This window comes from Sarcophilus harrisii, chromosome 1 (assembly GCF_902635505.1).
Source record: "Sarcophilus harrisii chromosome 1, mSarHar1.11, whole genome shotgun sequence".
NCBI classification, from domain to species: Eukaryota; Metazoa; Chordata; class Mammalia; order Dasyuromorphia; family Dasyuridae; genus Sarcophilus; species Sarcophilus harrisii.
This window is the reverse complement of record NC_045426.1, coordinates 578,996,414-579,016,730: the sequence shown is the minus strand read 5'-3', so window position 1 is coordinate 579,016,730 and position 20,317 is coordinate 578,996,414. Positions and strand designations below refer to the sequence as shown.

Sequence of the window (20,317 nt, the reverse complement as noted above, 5' to 3'; positions counted from 1 at the left end):
ACATTCTAGCTATTAGGTAATTAGTAGTTTATTTCTTGGTTGGAAATTTTAAAACAATATGAACTTATACCTGTCCATATACAAGAAGTATGTACAAAGATAGCTGCGGAAAAGAAAAGAAATGGGCAATATTTCCTGGCACTATGTCAAGCCCTTTATAAATATCTCATTTTATCCTGTGAGCAATCCTGGGGGTTGAGGGTGGGTAGATGTTATTATTATCTATTTTTCAGTTGAGGAAACTGAGACCAGAAGAAGTTAAGTGACTTGCTTGCCCAGGGTTTGTTGCTGTTAATGCAGCAACTGATCTTCAGTTGTGTCTGATTCTTTGTGATCCCATTTTGGAGTTTTCTTGGCAAAGTCATTGAATGGTTTATCATTTTCTTCTCTAGTTCATTTTACAGATGAGAAAACTGAGGCAAACAAGGTTAAGTGACTTGCCCAGGATCACACAGCTAGCAAGTGTCTGAGGCTGGATTTGAAAAATGGATCTGACTCCAGATTCATTATTCCATTCCATGACTCCACTTAGTTACCTCTTTAGGGGAGATGGAAAACTACAGAGAGGGAAGTGAGTAATACCTTACATTTACCTACTGCCTATTATATGCCAGACACTATGATAAATGTTTTACAACTCTTATCTCATTTGATCCTCACAACTCTTTGAGATAAGTGCTATTATTTTCCCTATTTTACAAATGAGGAAACTGAGGCAAACAGAAATTAAGTAACTTGCCCAGGGTCACCTAGTGTGTTAGTGGATTTAGAATTGAGAGTGCAGCTCTACTAAATTCTCATCCACAGCTCTTTTTATCCCTTAACTCTCTGTGTTATAGCTGTCTACTTTTATTTACATGCTATTGCATGACAAGGGACCCAAACTGACCTCCATTATGTTAGTATGTGCATAATAATGAAGGGGAAGGAGAGAAGGAAACAGAAAGGAGAGGAGAGCAGAGACATTGGAAGGAGAAAATGAAATCCCATTAGTCTTAGCAGTGGTAAGACCTGCCTTTAAATCTTGGCTCCTCTCACTAACTGAGCAGCCTTGGACAAAATTATTTCACATCTACTAATCACAATTTCTTTCAGCTGTATATTTTAAAATTTTTGGTCCAGATCCATGATTTCATCTGGGTGGTGAAACTCACACTGTGGAAACTCTCTCCACCTGGATAGACAAGAAACTCACTATACTCTTAGAACAGTCATCTATAACCTTGAGAGATGAAGCACCTCTCCTATAATTAATAATAACAATAGCTGTCATTTATATAGTGCTTTCATGTTTGCAAAGTGCTTTATAAATGTTATCTTATTTGATCCTCACAATAATCCTGGGAAATAAGTGCTATTATTATCCCCATTTTATAGATGAGGAAAATGAGGCAAATAGAGGTTAATACTTGTCCACAGAGTTAATAAGTATTTGAGGCTGAATTTGAACTCAGATTTTTCCCACCTCAAAGTCTCAGCCTCTAGCATTATTGTTATTGTTGTTCTTAACTACACAGTTAATATATATCAGAGGCAAGCCTTAAAGTCTTGTTTTTCTGATTCCAAATGTTCTTCTCACTTGTAATATGGGAGAAATAATATTCATATAAGTTACCGTACATGATTAAATGAGGCCATGTACATAAATGAAACCAGGTATGTAAGCAAGACCAGGTATATAAACAATGAGTATCACAGAGGACAGAATGTCAGATAGGAGCTCAGGAACATCTGAGTGTGAATTCTGACTCAAACACTAGCTGGGTGACTCTGGACAAATCTTCACCTTTCTCAGCCTCAGTTTCTTTATCTTTAAAGTGGAGATAATAATTGCCCATTTCCCAGGGTTGTTGTGGGGATTAAACAAGATTATGTATATATATAAATGCCAACTGCTATTTCAGAGTCATAAAGTGTTGTTTGAATGGTTTTTATTATAGATTATAATTGCATTCTCTATCTATACTCTGAAATTATTTAGTTTTTTCCCAAAAATGTTTTCAAATCTATTATCTCATTATTACCTCACAACCACAGGTAGGGAGGAGACATGGGAGATAATTGAGTATCTTGCCCAAAGTTGCAGTTAGTTAATGGCAGATTTAATTCACCTAGAACAAAGAAGTTGTTGTTCAGTTGTTTCAGTTGTTCTGACTCATTGTGACTCTATTTAAGGTTTTCTTCATAGAGATACCATAGTGGTTTGCCATTTCTTCCTTCAGCTCATTTAACAGATGAAGAAACTGAGGCAAAAAGAGACAAGTGACTTGTCCAGGATCACAAATCTAGTTTGAGGCCACATTTGAATTTAAGTTTTCCTGTCTCCAGACCCAATGCTCTATCCACTGCCCCAATAAAGAAGTAACTAACAGTAACTGACATTTATATAACTGGTTGCGTACATTATGCCATTTGATCTTCTCAACAATTCTGAGAGGAAGTAGTAGAGATTTAAAAAAAAATACCCATTTCACAACTGAGAACTGAGGCTCAGGGACTTGTCTGTGATCACATAGTCAATGTTAGTGGGATGTGAACCTCCTTCAAAGTTCAAAGCTCTATCCACTGCATCATGCTGTCCATAGAGAGAAGGATGGGTAATATGGGCTCATTCAACAGCTTTCTCATGGCATAGGAAAGGGGAAAAAAACCACAAGCAGGGAGAGACAAAGCTGTTTTTGGCTGTCCTTATGTATAACTTCAAACAATATTTCTGACCAAAGAGATGTGCTGAAGCCAGCTGGAAATGGGGAGGCCAATTGTTAAATTTTCAGCATTTGTACCTCAGAAATTGGCAAAGTACAAATCAGGATATGATTTATTGTTGTGATGTTTATTTAAAGAGATGGAGACAATGTTAAATATACAGACTAAACATAAAAAAGTGTGTTAAGCACATTTTGGGCAGTTGGTTGGGGGAGGGAAAGAAATGCTAAACATTTTCCAGGTGATTTCCTAGTTCTGAGCTATTAGGTGATTACCTAGTTCTTCAGAGACACCAGCCCTGACAGTCTAGCTTCTGCTGTGATCACCAGAATGAGATGATGCTTCTTAAGCAGAGGCTTGGGTGGATCATGAGTTTGGGAGAATTCCATAGACCTGGAGTCACAGCTGCTCATGTTTATGGCCCTAAATCAAGAACAGTTTTCATGTGTTCATATGGTAGAAAAATGGGGTTTCAGGAGTCTGTCACGGATTCATATTGTCAGTTGGAAAGGACCTGAGAGATCACATAGTCCATCCTCTCTCAGAGAACATATGGGGAAACTGTGTCTCAGTCAAAAGAAGCAATTGCCAAGGTCATAAAGATAGTAAATAGCATTCTTCTCTACTGTTATATTTAATTTGTGGTTATTTAATTATTTTAATTGTCCAGCTTTTCATGGGATTCTTGGCAAAGATACTGGAACATTTTGCCACTTTTTCTCCAGTTCATTTTATAGATGAGGAAACTGAGCCAAACAGGGTTAGGTGATTTACTGATTTACGAAGGGTCACACAACTACTAAAGCTGGATTTGAATTTCTGCCTTCCTGATGGAGGCTCAGTATTCTGTCCACTGCATCACCTACCTAGTCTATTCCATTTAATAAGTAGGATTTATAGATATAGCATTTTAAGGTTTACAAAGTACTTCACAAATATCTCATTTGATTCCCATAACAACCCTAGGAACTAGGTGTTATTAGACAGACAGAAAGGTTTACTGATTTGTCCAGGTTTACACGGCTAGTTTAAGTGTCTGAGGGAGGTAGGTGCTATTATTTTTTCCCATTTTACCTATGAGGAAACTGAGGCAGACTGAGATTAAATGACTTACTTAGAGCTACCCAGCTAGTATTAGATGTCTGAATCTGGATTTGAATTATTGTTCAGACCCAGTCCACAGAGCCACCTAACTACCTCTACTATTACTATTATATTGTTCCTGTTAGATTTGGGTTTCCTGCTTCCTATCCAAGGGCTTCCTGGTTGGATGCCATAGTGCCTCTGAAAGCTAAAGAATCTGTCCACAAACATTATTCCCCATCTTATGAATTGTGGATAATTTAATGAATCTGTGATCTCATCAGTGTCTCATTTCACTGTGAAAGACTGTGGCCCCTTTTTGTAGTGGCAAGAAACTGGAAACTGTGTGGATGGCCATCAGTTAGGAAATGGCTAAATAAGTTATGATATAGTAATATTATGGAATATTATTGTTCTATAAGAAATGATCAGCAGGATGATTTCAGAGAGGCCTGGGGAGACTTACATAAACTGATGCTAAGTGAAATGAACAGGACCAGGAGGTCATTATACACGGCAACAATATTATATGAAGATCAATTCTGATGGATGTGGCTCTTTTCAACAATGAGATGATTCAGACCAGTTCCAATGATCTTGTGATGAAGAGAGCCATCTACACCCAGAAAGAGGACTGTGGGAATTCAGTATGGAACATAATATAACATTTTCACTCTTTTTGTTGTTGTTTGCTTGCATTTTATTTTCTTTCTCAATTTTTTTTTCCTTTTTTGATTTGATTTTTCTTGTGCAGCAAGATAATTGTATAAATATGTATACATATATTGAATTTAATGTATATTTTACTATGTTTAAAATATATTAGATTATTTGCTTATCTAGGGAGGAGGTGGGGAAAAAGAGGGAAAATTGGAACACAAGGTTTTGCGAGGGTTAATGTTACAAAATTATCCTTGCATATCTTTTGAAAATTAAAAAGCTTTGATTAAAAAAAAAAAAGGCTGTAGCGCATTGCATCTTCTCACCTTGTACAATTCCTGCTGTTCATTTCTTACACACAAGCCCTAGATATGGATCAAGTTAGCAGACAGAAGGACTTCCTTGGTTCTGTATCCTAGATGCTAGTGCAGCACTAGTGCCCACGTCTTATCTCTCATTCTTACCTTCCTCCTTTTCCTGCCTTACATATCCCCGATACTGTCTTTTAAAACATTAATTAATTTATTTTTAATAATAGCTATTTATTTTCATAATACAAGCAAAGATAAGTTTCAAATTTACTCCTATAAAACCTTATGTTCCAAATTTTTCTCCCTCTCTTCCCCCCAACTCTCTCCCTTAGACAGCAAGTAATCTAATACAGATTAAATATGTGCAATTCTTCTAAACATATTTCCACATTTATCATGCCAGACAAGAAAAATCAGATCAAAAAGAGAAAAAAAATGAGAAAGAAGAAAAGCAAGCAAACAACAACAGAAAAGGTGAAAATTTTATGTTGTGATCTACATTTGACCCCCACTGTCTTCCCTCTGTGTACAGAGGGCTCTCTCCATCACATCTATTAGAACTGGCCTAAATCATCTCATTGTTGAAAAGACCCATGTCCATCTGATACTGTCTTTAATGGCAGTTTAGGTCTTTGACTATGTATGATAACTTCCTTACACCTACTCATGTTTCTTTACATTGATCTTTGCTACTAATTTATGTAAAATCCTATAAGTTCCTAGTGGAAAAGTGTAACAGTGGAAAGAACTGTAGTTTTGAAGTTTAAAAGATCTAGTTTTAAATCATCTCTCTGATAATTTTTATTAATATATAATCTATAGGTCTCAATTTCTTTTCTATATAATGTTATCATTTCCCATTTTTTAAATATGAGGGAAACTGAGGTTTGGAATTGCAATTTCCCAACTCAACATTTATCTCCCCAGCTCTCCATACCCACATTTATAGTCTGATTCTAGAAATGTGGGCTTCTCTCCAAATGCTCTCTTTTTCTCACTCAGAAACAAAGGAAGGGGGTGTAAAAGAGAAATCAGAAATTATATATATATTTATAAGAGCTTTCTCATCTTTGCTGGTAGGAGCTCGCATTTATATGGTGCTATATATAATGTGGGAAGGGAGTTAGACTAGCAGTTTCTTTTGGGTCCTATATCTCTGAAGTTCAATGAACATGGTGGTGATGTAATAATTAAGCTCTCTTCTCCCCTCTTGCCCCAAAGACCTGGGAAACTTCACCCCTTCCCTTCTTTGCAAAGGTGGAAATCTGTGGGTGTGGAACTTTGTACATATTGTCTAACATAGTGTTACTTTTCCTGAACTGCTTTTTATTTTTTTCTTCTCTTTTGTTCTGATTTTTTCCTAACAAAGGATGGCTTCCTGAGCAAGAGAGGAGAAGATAGATATCCTGAAATGTTGTTCAGTCTGACTGTTCCCCCTTTAGGAGTCTTCTTGCAAAGTTACTAGGGTGGTTCGTCATTTCTTTCTCCAGCTCATTTTACAGGGTTAAATGACTTGTCCAGAGACACAAAGCTACTAAATGACTGAAGCCATATTTGCCTGAGTTCAAGCCCAACATTGCACTATCTAGCTGCCCATTCAGAAATGAGTGACATAAAAACAAAAGATAACAATAAAAAATTTTAAAGGTAGTTATAATGTTTTGCAGCATTGTTCCTATAGACCAATTCAATTTCCTGTCACTAACTTTAGGACTCTGAAAACAGTGGAATGTGGAATCCTTCAGGACTGACTTAGTTTTGGAGTAACCCAAAATGGGAATTTACCAAATGGAAATGTTATTTCTACTCCTAGGGCAAGGTGAGTCTTTAAAGATTTATGTTCTTTTAAGTTTTTAAGATTTTGTGTTCAAATGTTGTGCCTGAGGCTTCCTAATGGCATTCTGGGAGCGTTAATCACACAAAAAATTGAATAGAGAATTTTCCCAGCAATATCTTGGAGCAAAGAAGATTAAGCAGGAATCTTTACCATTCTGATTTTCTCTTTCCACTCCACTCCTGGTTTGGGACTGGTTTTGTCTTTCCCAGAATGAATGATTGAATGCACAGGATGGCTTAGCTATACTATATTAATACTATACTTTTTATATTAATATATATATATTATATATAATAATACTATATATTAAGCATGGACAAGAGATCAATAACATGCTATAATCAACTGGGCACTGGCCTTATTCCTTATGTAACCTTGAACTTAGTGGGAGTTAGACTCCCACACCACTGGAATAGCAGAGGGAAACAGCTGGTTCTCTGAGTTTATTTATTTGTTTGTTTATTTTTTTGAACTTCTTTTGCCAACAAGTATTAATATTTGCTCTGCAAATCATATTCTTAGCGAGTTGAGCAGACTCTGTAGGGTTATATGACTGGTCCAGGGAATCACAGTCATTGTGTGTAGAGGTAGGTCTTTTTGACCCTCTATCCTGTCTGACAAGCTCCCTCTCACCCACAGCTGTTAGGTGTCAGCAAATTCCTTAACTATTTCAAGAGTGAAAATATGTTCTTTGGGTGTTGGTGATCCAAGCATGTTTGGCATAGTGTTAATAAGATCCAGGCTTGGGTGTGTTTGTGAGAGCATGAATACATTTTCTGAGGGAGTGAAATAGAAGAGGGATGTGGGAGAGGGAGTGGGAGAATGTATCCTGAGGTCAATGAGAGCAAGTGTGGAAAGAGAATAAGAGACAGCTGCTGTATTCATCCATGCTCTTTGAGTTGGGACCATGTATTTGGAAGGACAGAAGGAAGGGCTGAAGAGTTTAGTAGAAAATGGTGTATTCTACTCTTCTGGTACTTGAAGCCTGAGACGGTGGGCACCCCTCAGATCCAATGTTCTCCCATGCAATGATAGAAACACTGTGAGGCAATTAAGTGGTATAGAGAACCAAGCAGCAGAATTAGAGTTAGGAGGAAGAAAACAAGCATTTATTAAGCACCTATATGCCTGGCACTGTGATAAGCACTTTATGAACATTATCTCATTTGATCCTCACAACAACCCTGGTTGTGAAGGCACTATTATTACTCCCATTTTATAGTTGAGGAAACCGAGGCAGACAGAAGTTAAGTGATTTGCTCAGAATTACATAGCTAGCAAATAACCAAGGCAGACTGAACAAAGGTATTCTTAACTTTAGGTTCAGTATACTATCTACTGTGTTATTCAGCTTCCTTTAGAGAGGTAAACTTAGGAGGACCCGAATTGAAATCGTGTACCTATATTTAATAGCTATGCAACTCTGGGTAAGTCACTTAGCCAATCTCCAGCAGTTGGGCACAGCATCTGGCACACAGTAGGTAACTTAATAAATGTTTAATGATTATTCGACTGCTTGTTTTTCAAACTCTAAAGAACTATATAAATGCTAGCTCCTGTTAGCAAAGATGAGAGAGCCCTGGTAAATATATATTTCTTATTTCTCTTTCACACCCCCTCCAGTTGAAAAAAAGAGAGTATTTGGAGAGAAACCCTCATTTATGGAATCAGACTATGAATGTGGGTGTGGAGTGCTGGGGAGGTGAGTATTGACTTGGGAAAGTTACAACTCCAAACCTCAATTTCTCTATATTTAAAAAATGGGGAATGATGACTCTTGTATTACTTAGCTCACAGGGTTGTCATGAGGATCAAATGAGGTAACATAAGATAAAAAAATGTAAGCTATCACTATTGTAAATTATAGTCTCTACCCTCAGTGAGTATGGAGTCTGGCAGTGGGAATGAGAAAGACACACTTAAAAGAAAAATTAACACTAACAAGGTGGTGGATGAGAAATGCCTGGTGAGTAAGATAGACAAGCTTTGGGGAAGTTAGACCCTATTTCAAGTGGGGCACAGAATAGGTGTTAATTATCCAAAGTGAACCCCAACTAGTCCTACTAAAGTCAACAGTCTCACAAGGCCCAAGGATAAGTAGTATATGTGGGAGGCAAGCTTTCTGATGATTCAGGTCATTGGTCCCCAGCTTTGAAGGAAGCCCAGCCCTAGCTTTCATGTTTTTTTCTCAATACCCTGATGATTTTTACTTTAAAAATATGATGAAGGTGCTTCACAGTATGAATTGCAAAGGAAACTCAGAAAGGAAGGGGGAGAAAAAGTAGAGTACATCATGGAGTCTCCCTTAACAGATTTTAGGCTGTAAAAAAGTTCACAAACTGAATGCATCCTGTGAATGAAATCTGAGAGAAAAAAAAAAGTCATCTTATCCAGAGTATAAAAAAATGCTTCTGGGGAAAAAACTTCTGTTTAGGCTGGATAAGTACTCATAATTCTTTCCCTCGTTGATTAGAGATGATTTTTATATTAGAAAGAAATGCTGTTATGAGCCAGGAGGATAAGGGGAGGAGTTACAACCTCTTGGACTGGGCAAAAAAAAAGCATATATATGTCTCTCTGAAGAGTAGTGTACTGTATTGTACATTTAAAAAAATTAATTTGTAATTTTTATGATATCAAACATTTTTTTCTTCCACCTCCTCTCCTGCACCAAATAAAATCAGAAAATAAAAACAAAACCTCTGTAACAAATCTGCACAAAGACAAATTTCCACATTGACCACATCCAAAAATATGTATCTTATTCTGTATATTCCTTTACCCCTATTTGTCAGGAGGTGGGTAGAATCTATCTGAAATCATGGTTAGTCATTGTGTTGATCAGGGTTCTTAAATCTTGCAAAATAGTTCAATTTTATAGTGTTGTTACTGTAAAAAGTGTTCTCCTAGTTCTTACTTCATTCTGCATCAATTCACACAAGAATCAAGAAGATCTTATTGCTAGACTAATGAGCCACTCCAGTATTTTTGCCAAGAAAACCTCCTTGAGAGTATTCCACAGTCACTGGGATCACAAAGAGCCAGACATGCCTGAAGGATTGAACAATGACATTACCATCAAACTGCCAGTCAGGTATTTGCTAACTATGTGATCTTGGGCAAGTAGTTCAATCTTTGCTTTCCTCAGTTTTTTCATCTGTAAAATGGGTATGATTACAACACCCACCTCCCAGGATTGTTGTCAGCATCGAATGAGATAATATTTAGAAAGTACATAGCACACTACCTAGCACATATTGTTGGTCAGTCATTTCAGTCAAGTACAACTCTTTGTGACTGCACTTGGGGTTTTCTTGGCAAGAATACTGAAGTGGCTTGCCATTTCCTTCTCTAGCTTATTTTTACAGATGAGGAAACTGAGGCAAAGGGTTGCGTGACTTGCCCAGGCTCACACAGCTAGTAAGTAAAGTTCTACTCTGATACCTCAGGATATTGAACAGACCTCAGATTCTCAAAAGTCATGTTCTCACAGTACAAGAGGTAGTAGATTGTTTAAGGTTGAAAAAGGAAAAAAAGCCTGATGACTGATTATGTATCTATCTTGGACAGTCAGTCTAGTTGAATGTATAGAGGATATTTCCATAGAAATGAACTTTTTATAGTATTAATATAACACCATTTACCTTAAATTTACTTTTTATGTATCTTGCATGTACATAGTTGTTTACATTTTAGAATGTGAGATTCTTCAGGGAAAGTATGTGTGTTTGCCTTTCTTTGTATCTCTAGCACTTAGTCCAGTGCCTAGCACATTACAAGTACTTAATAAATACTTACTGTTCTGACTTTAGGAGAGTACAGGAGGGGCTGTGATGTGGCTTAGGGGGGATCCACACCAACAAAAATCACAAATTTCTTGAAGTGTCAAAGTGAGTTTTAACACCCACTTCTAAGTCACCTATGGGTGACTTCTCCTGGGTGCAGTTAACCACACATATCCATGGAAAAAGTTGTGGGCTACATCGAGAAGAATCCAACAGGAAAATCTGATTTAGTATTTCTATTCATGTGTGGTCTAGTAGAAATCAACCCATCTAATTATTTTTGCATTCTATAAGAATGAAAATAAAATTTTGATGTAATGTTTGATTGTGTCTAACTAAGTACTGTTATCATACTGTGTTATCTTCTTCAGAAGCCATGATATTCCGTATTTAATTTTAAAATGAGACTATGTAACCATCTGCTAATATTGTGTAACTCTGCAACATTTATTAAAACAAGCATTAGAATGTGCTAAGTAATATATGAATCTTCACTAGAAAAAATAGATTTAATTATACAATTAAATCTAGATACATAAAATCTAAATCTAGATCATAATTATATACATACATAATTAATACTGAATTACATAATTAAATTTTGCTGGCACAAAGAGCAACAATGGACAGAGTACTGCATTTAGAATCAGGAAGACTGCTCTTCAAGAGTTCAAAACTTATCTCAGACACTTGTTACCTATGTGACCCCAGGCAAGTCACTTAATCCTGGTTGCCTCAGTTTCCCATCTGTAAAATAATCTGAAGAAGGAACGGCAAAACACTCCAGCATCTTTGATAAGAAAACCCCAAATGGGATCAGAAGATTTTGGACACTAATGAAATGATTCAACAGCAACAGTCAGTAAAATAGAAGGTATAAGCATTAAATTTTGGAAACAGATGCCCACTATGTCTCACCTTATCATGGCACTAGGGGCACTTATAGGGCAGCCTGAAGGCCATGAGAGCCAGAAGTGAAGGAGAATTGGAGTCAGCTCTCCAAATGAAAGTTTTGCTCATTTCATGTGAATGCTAAAATTAAGTCATTTTATATCCATCCATCAGAAGAATTCCAGAACCAAAGATACTTTTTATTGTGATATAATAAAAAGCAGGTTGGACTTAGAGTCAGGAATCCTGGTTTCAAATCTTGGTTCCTTAATTACTGATTGTGTAACCACAGGCAGATCACACCACCTCCCTGAGCCTTAATCTACTCATATTTAAAATGGGGATAAAAATACCTACACAGTCTACTTCAAGGGGTTGTCATGAAGAAAGCTTTTAAACCTTAATACACTGCATAAGTGTGAGCTGTTATTAGCTGGAGTAGATATGTTGGATGAATTTGTGAACATTACTGGCTTACTGTGCATTGTCATAAGTGATTGCCTTTTAAAAAGTACTACTACTAATTATAAGCATTCAATCTTTGCCTCTGTCATACATTAACTGTGTGACTATTGGTTACTTTTTTAAACTTTTTGGTGTGCTAAGATTAAGAGATCAAAAGTAATTCTAATCTACATTATTAGGCAGAATTTCTATACAAGAATGTCTCCATATTGCTAAAGTCACAAGTCCAGAAGTTTCCCTCCCCCCAAAACAAGACAAAAATACAGGTGACTAAATGAGTGAATTGTGATGACAAAACTATTATACATGTGCCAGGCAAAAGTTTAGGATGGGTGTGTATAAATATGTTTTATCAAGTTTCCCTCAGAAAATAATAAAGCAACTCCAAAAATCACTCTTGGCTGACACAAAGAAGGACTTACTTCTGCATGTTTTCTTATCTGGGTTCAGATTAAATCCTTTCAGGCATCGACAAGAATAAGAATCCTCCGTATTAACACATTCATGCTGGCAACCATGGTTAAGGGAAGCACAGTAATCCAACTCTGATTAAGAAAAGAAAGGAAATGATGAATTTGATTTAGAAAAACCAGCAGTAAGTCTTTTCTTGTTTTACAGGTAAAATTCTAAGAATTTGGCTATTCCTCCTCTTTCCTTCTCCCTTCTTTTTTTGAGAAGAATTCAATAATAAGCAAACATCTATTAAACAGTTATTAGGTACAAGGCACATACTGTTATTTATTTCTCCTTACCAGAATTAATATGAATTCTCTGTGATCCCTCCTCCCTATACCTCTTTCTGGCCCTTTAACTCTTGCTTCTTTGTATCCACTCTTTAAATCTCATGGTCAGCACCTGAGCGCTGTCCATGGTACATACAGGTCTGGCCTTAAGAAGCTGATGCCAAATAGCAGAAATTATGTTTTTGCAATAGCTGTACACTCTCGCACCCCATATCCCTTAAATTTCCAGGTAAGCAGACCTGGTTTCTCTATAAGCCCATATAATTACTCTAAGATAGCAAGGAATGCAAGTATCAGTTATATTTGGAACAGTTGCTATTTCAGCTTGTTGGAAGAGTTTCCTCAGTGTTATATTGCATTGTGGCAAATGAACCTCCAATGGAATGAAAAGTCTAATATTCCTCTACTTGGTGGCCAGCCCTTTTCCATGAAGTTATTTATATAAAGAACTTAGAAAATCTTAATGCATTATAGAAATGCAACTTGTTTTTATTGATGTTATTGTTGTTCCATTCTTTGGTATGTCATTTTATATTGTTTTTTATAAGGCTTTGTATGTCTGTGGGGAAGGGGGAATCTTTTGGGGGTCTTGCTCAGTGCTAAATTGGAGAGATGTAGAAAGAACAGATATCAATCAATATCTCAGAAGGTTGAGTCTATATTTCTTTCTGGTTAAGTGCTAAAAATCTCTAGGTTTGTGAATGAATCTTACTCCCCTGAGGCTCCACCTATAACTATATGAAGAAACAAAATCATTCTTTCTTCCTCCTTCAGTTTCTCCCTCTTCACTGGCTCCTTCTCCTTTACCTACAGAGAGGGAACAGGGCTGAAGACAGGGATTTGGTTATTAGCTATAGAGAAATGATAGTTGAAGATTGAGAGATGATTTCATCATCTCCATTTACTATATCCGAGAGATATAGTAAAAGAACAGAAGAGAGATGAGAGCACCAAATCTTTGGAGATACCTATATTAACAAGAAGAAAGGAAGAAAAGACAAAGAAGGGGAAGTCAGAAATAAAGGTAAGCAGGATAATCTCTGTCATGAAAGCCAAAGAATACTATTCAGAAGAAAGAGGTATGGTCTATAGTGTTAAATAGTATAAAGAGTCCAAGGAGAATGAGAATTGAGAAAAATGCCATTTAACTTGGCAACAAGGACACTGGTGGCTTTTTTTGGAATAAATGTTAGTAGAATGGTGGAGACAGAAGTCAGATTAAAAGTGGCTAAGGAGTGAGTGAATGTCAGGGAAGTGAATGTAGAGAATATTGATGATTCTTTCAAGAAGTTCAGCAATGAAGATGAAAATAGAAGTAGAATAGTAGCCAGCGGGATTAGAAGACTTAAGGGGAGATTCAAAATTTTAATATTATTCAGGATAGGAGATACCGACATAGAAGTGATAGAATCAGACAGAGAATAAGGAACCAATAAAGATGAAAAGACTTAAAATTTTATAGAGAAGGGGGATGATTAATGGAATAAAATGCCAGAGAAAAATAGAAGAAAGATATCATTGCTGAATCCACATCTTTATCTGTTCTGTTTCTTTCTCCTGGAGTGCCTTTCCCCTTCTTATTTACCTATTCAGAACCTACCCCTCCTTCAAAGTCCAACTAGAGAGCCACGTCCAAAAATATTTTATACATGACTCTAAGATTGAAGCCTAATGTTAAAAATTATTTCACATCTATTTTCTTATTTATCTCTTTTTCATTTGGTATCGCTTTGAACTAAGGTAGGTATCACTTTGTCCATTTTATGGACATGGTGCAGAAAAAGTTAACTTCCCAAGGTAATAAAGCTAGCTAGTGTTATGAGGAAACAAGATGGAACATGGGTCTCCTGAGTCTCAGAACTATATGTTGCTGGCCTATCTTCTTCCCTCAGATTTCTTTCCCATAAGATCTTCCCTGATAGCCCTAACGAGTGCTGATCTCCCTTTTCCCTAAAGTCCAATAGACCACAGTGCCATTAGTATTCTTTTTGACACTTGGTCAAACTCTTGGAAGAGTTTATAAGACAGAAACTATATCTTACATTTATTTTATCTCCCTCTCTTAGTTAGCACAGTGCCATCAAATGAAAGAATTATTTCAAAATCATATGCTAAATTAATTCAGCACCTTTAGTTGTAGGATACTGAATCCATTGGTATGTATTTAGCTAGTTGTATATAATTTATCTATCTATGTCTATCTATGCTATTACCCCTCTTTCACAGAATTACAGATAAAGGTGTTTGTATTGCAGTAAAATTCCTTCTTTTGGTCTATAGCCCTACCATTTTATAGCAACTGGAGCTGCAGGGAAATTATTGGCAGGTGGATGGAGCAAAAGAAGAAAATTGATGACCAAAATAGCTCATATCTAGTGTAACTATCCATCCAGCTGTGTCCTTCATTCTTATGTCATTCCTAATCCTGATGCCTGCTAGTATTGGATGTTAGGGGAACTGAAAAATATCAAGAAAGTTAAATATTGGAATTCCTTTTTTTGTTTGTTTTAGTCGCATGTGTGTTTCTAAGCACTGGATTCCTTGTTTATGTAATAAATGTTTATAAAAAATTTTGTAAAGTCATCTTTTAAAAAATAAATTGAATCCCATTTTCTCACTGATTTATGTTTCCAAGCTGCATGATTTTCAGCTAAAAATTAATCTTCAAATGATGTTGGGCCCTAATATGGAAGCATTAAGCCTCTTGGTAAAGAAAGTAAACAAAGTGTGCACTAAAAGAACTCTATATTTACAACATGAAAAACAATTAAAAATTGCTTTTGAAAAGTGGGTGTGATCATTTCTTAATTTAGATTTTTTAAAGGTTAAATTTTGGTATATCAGACTTTCCTTCCCTTTTCCCCTCTTTCCTTCCTTTCTTCTTTGTCTCTCTCATTCTATCCTAACTTCCTTTCCTCTATTCCCTTCCTTCCTTCTCTCTCTCCTTTCTTTTTTTCCTTCCTATGTTCGTGCCTTCCTTCTTTCCTTTCTTCCTTCTTTCTTCCTCTCTCCCTTCTTCTTTCCTTCTCCTTCTTTCTCCTTTTTTTCTTTGACACTGGATCTCTCTATCTTGCCCAAATTGTACTATTTAGTGGCCCCTTATGAGCTGATCCTACTGCTAAATTGTCCTGCTTTATTTGTGACCTAGGTTGTTTTGGCCCACTTTATATATATACTTGATGACTTCTGCAATAGTCCCCTTCCCAGGGATTAACTATATTGGTGCCAAATTTAGTATGGGTACTAGACTGACATTAGCCCTACTGTTGCTTAGAACTCCTAAGTTCAATCAGTCTCAGGTTCCCCAGTAGCAGGGATTATAGACATTCACCATCATGCCTGTCTTGTATAAGGCTTTCTTAAAATGGGACACTCTTGGTTTTATGTGCATGAATTATTTAATAAACTATCTTACAAGATTCCAATGAAGATTTTTTAAAAATCTACCAATAAATGGTGAATATATAGTTTTTTAAGCACCAAAATGACATTTCAGGTTTATTTGGGAGGAAAGTAGGATCCTCTCCTCTAAATGTAGATCTTCTATGGAAAATGAGCTATGTGATTCTATAAAACAAATTTTGGAAAAGATTTGGATAACTTGTCAAGAAGGTCAAGAAGCAGTGATCACTAAGTTATAATAGAAGAGGAAAAGGTTAATAAAATTCTGCAGAATAAACAAAACTTAATTTGGCATTGAGAGACTTCAAAAACCCAAAGTCATGGAATGTCATCAGAATGCTACATTTTGTAACTTACTGTTGCATGTTTTTTTATCTGGGTTAAGAGCAAACCCTTTATGGCATTTGCAGAAATAGGAATTATCAGCATTTACACACTCATGTTCACAGCCATGGTTTTCTGAGGCACAATAATCCACAACTATAGAGGAAAAAAATTCAAAGTTAAATTTAAAATGAAATAAAAGATAGCTAATACATATGCATCATCTATAACAACAAAACAATTTTAACACGTTCACATTGTACACATAACTCATGTTATGATACACAATAAATCATGTTTATATTGTTTACAACTAACTCATTTTTACATTGTTTACATAGCAAACCACCTTCCCAGTCACCCTGTTTGACAGATGTTGTAGATATTATAACATCCATTTTACATATGAGAATGCTAAAGTTTAGAGAGTAAAAAGGGAAAAGAAAGGATCATTGTATTGCTAAGAAGACTTAAGTCTTAGTCAATTATTGCACAATATTGCGGATATGGTATACAACATTCTTTTGGTTCTGCTCACTTTATTCTGCATCAGTTCATATGAATCTTCCCAGGTTTTTCTGAAATCTGCTTGCTTGTCATTTCTTATAGCACAATAGCATTCCATTTCATTTATATACTACAACTTATTTAGCCATTCCCCAATTGATAAGTATCACCTCAATTTCCAATTCTTTGCCAACATAAAAAAGAGCTGCTATAAGTCTTTTCTGTACATGTGTACATCCTTTTTAATGATCTCTCTGGGATACAGTAGCATTTCTGGATTTACAGATATGCACAGTTTGATTGTCCTTTGGGTGTAGTTCCAAATTGCTATCCATTTCACAATTCCACCAATGTGGCTGTTGGTTACATTTTCTCAATTTCCCCTCCAACATTTGTCATTTTCCTTTTTTATCATTTTAGCCAATCTGATTGGTATGAGGTAGTACTTCAGAATTATTTTAATTTGCATTTCTATAATCAATAGTGATTAAGAGCATTTTTCATATGCCTATGGATAACTTTGATTTCTTCATCTGAAAACTGTCTTTTAAAGTCCTTTCCCCATTTATTAACTGAGGAATGACTTGTAATCTTATAAATTTAACTTTGTTCTCTGTATTGAAGGAGAAGAGAAAGGAACAAGCATTTAGTAAATACTAACTATGTACCAGGCAATATACTAAGCATTTTACAAATGTTGTTTCATTTGATTCTCACAATCTTGGGAAGTAGCTACTATTATTACTATTTTATTATTAAAGCTTTTTATTTACAAAACATATGCATGGGTAATTTTTCAACATTGACCATTGCAAAACCTTCTGTTCCAACTTTTCCCCTCCTTTCCCCCACTCCCTCCCCTAGATGGCAGGTAGTCCAATACATGTTAAATATGTTAAAGTATATGCTAAATACAATATCTATATATATGTGTATATATATATTTATACAGTTATCTTAAGTAGCTACTATTATTATTTCCCTTTTTTACATTTCAGGAAATTGAGATAAACAGAGGTTAGTGGCTTGCCCAGGGTCACCCAGATATTAAGTATCTGATCTGAACTTGGGTTTTCCTGGATCTAGGTTCAACCCTCTGGCTACTATGATATATAGCTGCTAAGAAAAGTGACTACATAGATATTGTCAGTGCTTGGATTCAAATTGCGATCTCACGACACAGGATCCTTTTTAGAATATATCAAGTTACCAAAGAAATGATACAGTATTTGATATATTAATCAACTAGTTATATAAATATGATGGTTAAGCAGTCAAAAGGGCAAATGCTTACTCTTCTGCTACCAGGCTAATTAATAGGCTTTAGAAGAACATAATCTTGATGTTCTAAGACTCATTACATATGAAAAGTACTAATATTCACTTGTTCAGTCAACAAACTATCAGACTGAGAACAGAACACCCACATAGCCTTAATCTCTGAATGTACTCCTCATTATGGGACATCAGCCAATTGCTAGAGTTTGGCCATAACAAAAACATGAAGATAGGAACCAAATCCTAACAAAAGTGAACTTTTCATTTTTCAAATGCCATTGAATTTTTTTTTACATTTTGGGTATAATCAGTAATGAGAATACCAAGTAACATCTTGATCTGGAGTTGCCAATCTATGATACATATACTGAAGTGTATATGAAGGCTTGTATTCATTGGCATACAGGGCAGTTTGCACAGGCAGGATGATGCAGGAGCAAGCAGATAATAAACACTTCCCAATGCTATGTCCCTGAATTCTCTTAGATCATAGAATTTTGAGATAGAAAGACATTTAAACAATCCTCCAATTTAACTGCCCCCATTTTATAGGTGAGAGAACTGAATGACCTATCCAAGATTCCATAGGTGGTAAGTGTTAAGAGACAGGACTTAAATGCAGGGTTTTTTTGTTTTTTTTTTGAAGATCTTTAAAAAGATAGAAGCAAAAAGGGGTTAGAGTCTCGGTATTTACTAGATCTATGATCATCTTGTGAATACTTGCCCTGTGTGAATTTTTTATAAAATAATTTTTTTGGGGGAGGAAGCGTATATTTGGTATTCGAATAATGTTGCCAGCCCAATGGAGTTGTATTCTCTGCAGCAGAGTTGGAATGCTTGGCAGTTTAGTTTGAGAAAGGACTGGTATTCAATGTCTGGTATTTTATCCTGCCTTATTCAGAATCTTCCTAAGACAAATCAAATGGAAGTGATTCAGTTTCCTGGAATGGCACTAGTATACTGTCCAGGTTTCACAGGCATATAACAATGAGATCAGCACAATGGTTCTGTAGAAATTTAGTTTGATAGTCTAATACCTCTCCTCTCCCACTTTCCTCTGGATCCTTCAAAACAATGATCTAGCTCTGGAAATACCTGTGTCAATCTCATAATCAATGTGGTCATCCTTGGAAAGTATACTGCCAAGGTAAGAGAATTTATTCACAGAATTCAGAATTTCACTATTTAAAGTTACGGATGATGTGAATATGAATATGAATAATGTGGTGAATGGCTAATGGAGAACCTGTGCTTTCTTGTTGTTGTAAGGCAAAAATTAGCACAAGCAACAGAAAATTAATCCATACTCTGTTGCATCTCAACTTTGGAGGCTGCATTGATTGCACAATTAAAAAGTACACTCTCAAGATATTTTTTAAGAACTTGAGAATTGATTATATGACATGGGAGACACTGACACAGGATCACTTAGCATGCCCTTATCAGAGAAGAATTGAATTAGCCCAAAAGAAACATGAGATGTGTAAAACTAAAGAAGCCAACACAAATGTTCATATGGAGCATTTATGTCCAACCTATGGCAGAGCACTCCAAGCTCATATTGGTCTGATCAATCACAGTCACATCCATTAACTCAACTCTTAATATAGTGATGTCATTTTGGTCGTCTTCAAGAATGAAGGGCAGTAACCACCGCCACTAGATCTATATCCCAAAGAGAACAAAGAAAAAGGAAAAGGGCAAATATATGCAGAAAATATTCATAGAAGATTTTTTTATGGGGATGAAGAATTGGTAACTAAGGAGGGGAGTCCATTAGTGGGGGGACAACTTAACAAATTATTTTATATGTGTAAATGTGTGTGCGTGTGTGTGTGTGTGTATATACACACACACACACGCACACACATACTTATTTATGATGGAATACTATTGTGCTGTAAGAAATTATGAAGGGAATGCTTTCCAGAAAACCTAAGAAGACTTGTATGAACTGATACAAAGTGAAGTAGAAGTAATATAACAATTTGCACAATGACAACAATACTGTAAAGACAAACTTGGAAAGATTTAGCAACTCTGAGCAACACAGTTGAAACCAACCATAGTGCTGAGAAGTTATAATGAAATGTATAATTCAATTACAGAAAGAGAGCGTGGACTAAGAGAAAATTGAAGCTTATTTGGGGTGGGAGGAGAAGGAGATATGGCTAATTTATGATTTTTAAAAAATTGACTATCCATGTTTTTCTTTCTTTCTTAATGGAGAGGGAGGGAAGTGAGAAAGAATTTGGACCAGAACAAATTTTAAAAATTAATTTAAAATCTTGCTTTTGTTTGAAAAGTTACAGGATTTTGAGTTAT

At 35.8% G+C, this 20,317-nt stretch overlaps 1 protein-coding gene across 4 annotated transcripts in view; it reads right to left on the bottom strand.

The window, feature by feature from the left end:
- The window catches only part of MATN2 (matrilin 2), a 199,824-nt gene that overhangs the window by 43,681 nt on the left and 135,826 nt on the right, over positions 1-20,317 (bottom strand). For all 4 annotated transcript variants that reach the window (XM_031947026.1, XM_031947023.1, XM_031947025.1 and 1 more), the window contains exons 6-7: positions 16,241-16,363; positions 12,161-12,283 (exon numbers count right to left, since the gene is read on the bottom strand). In XM_031947026.1, the coding sequence (XP_031802886.1) occupies positions 12,161-12,283; positions 16,241-16,363 (246 nt within the window). The remainder of the gene's footprint in view (positions 1-12,160; positions 12,284-16,240; positions 16,364-20,317) is intronic.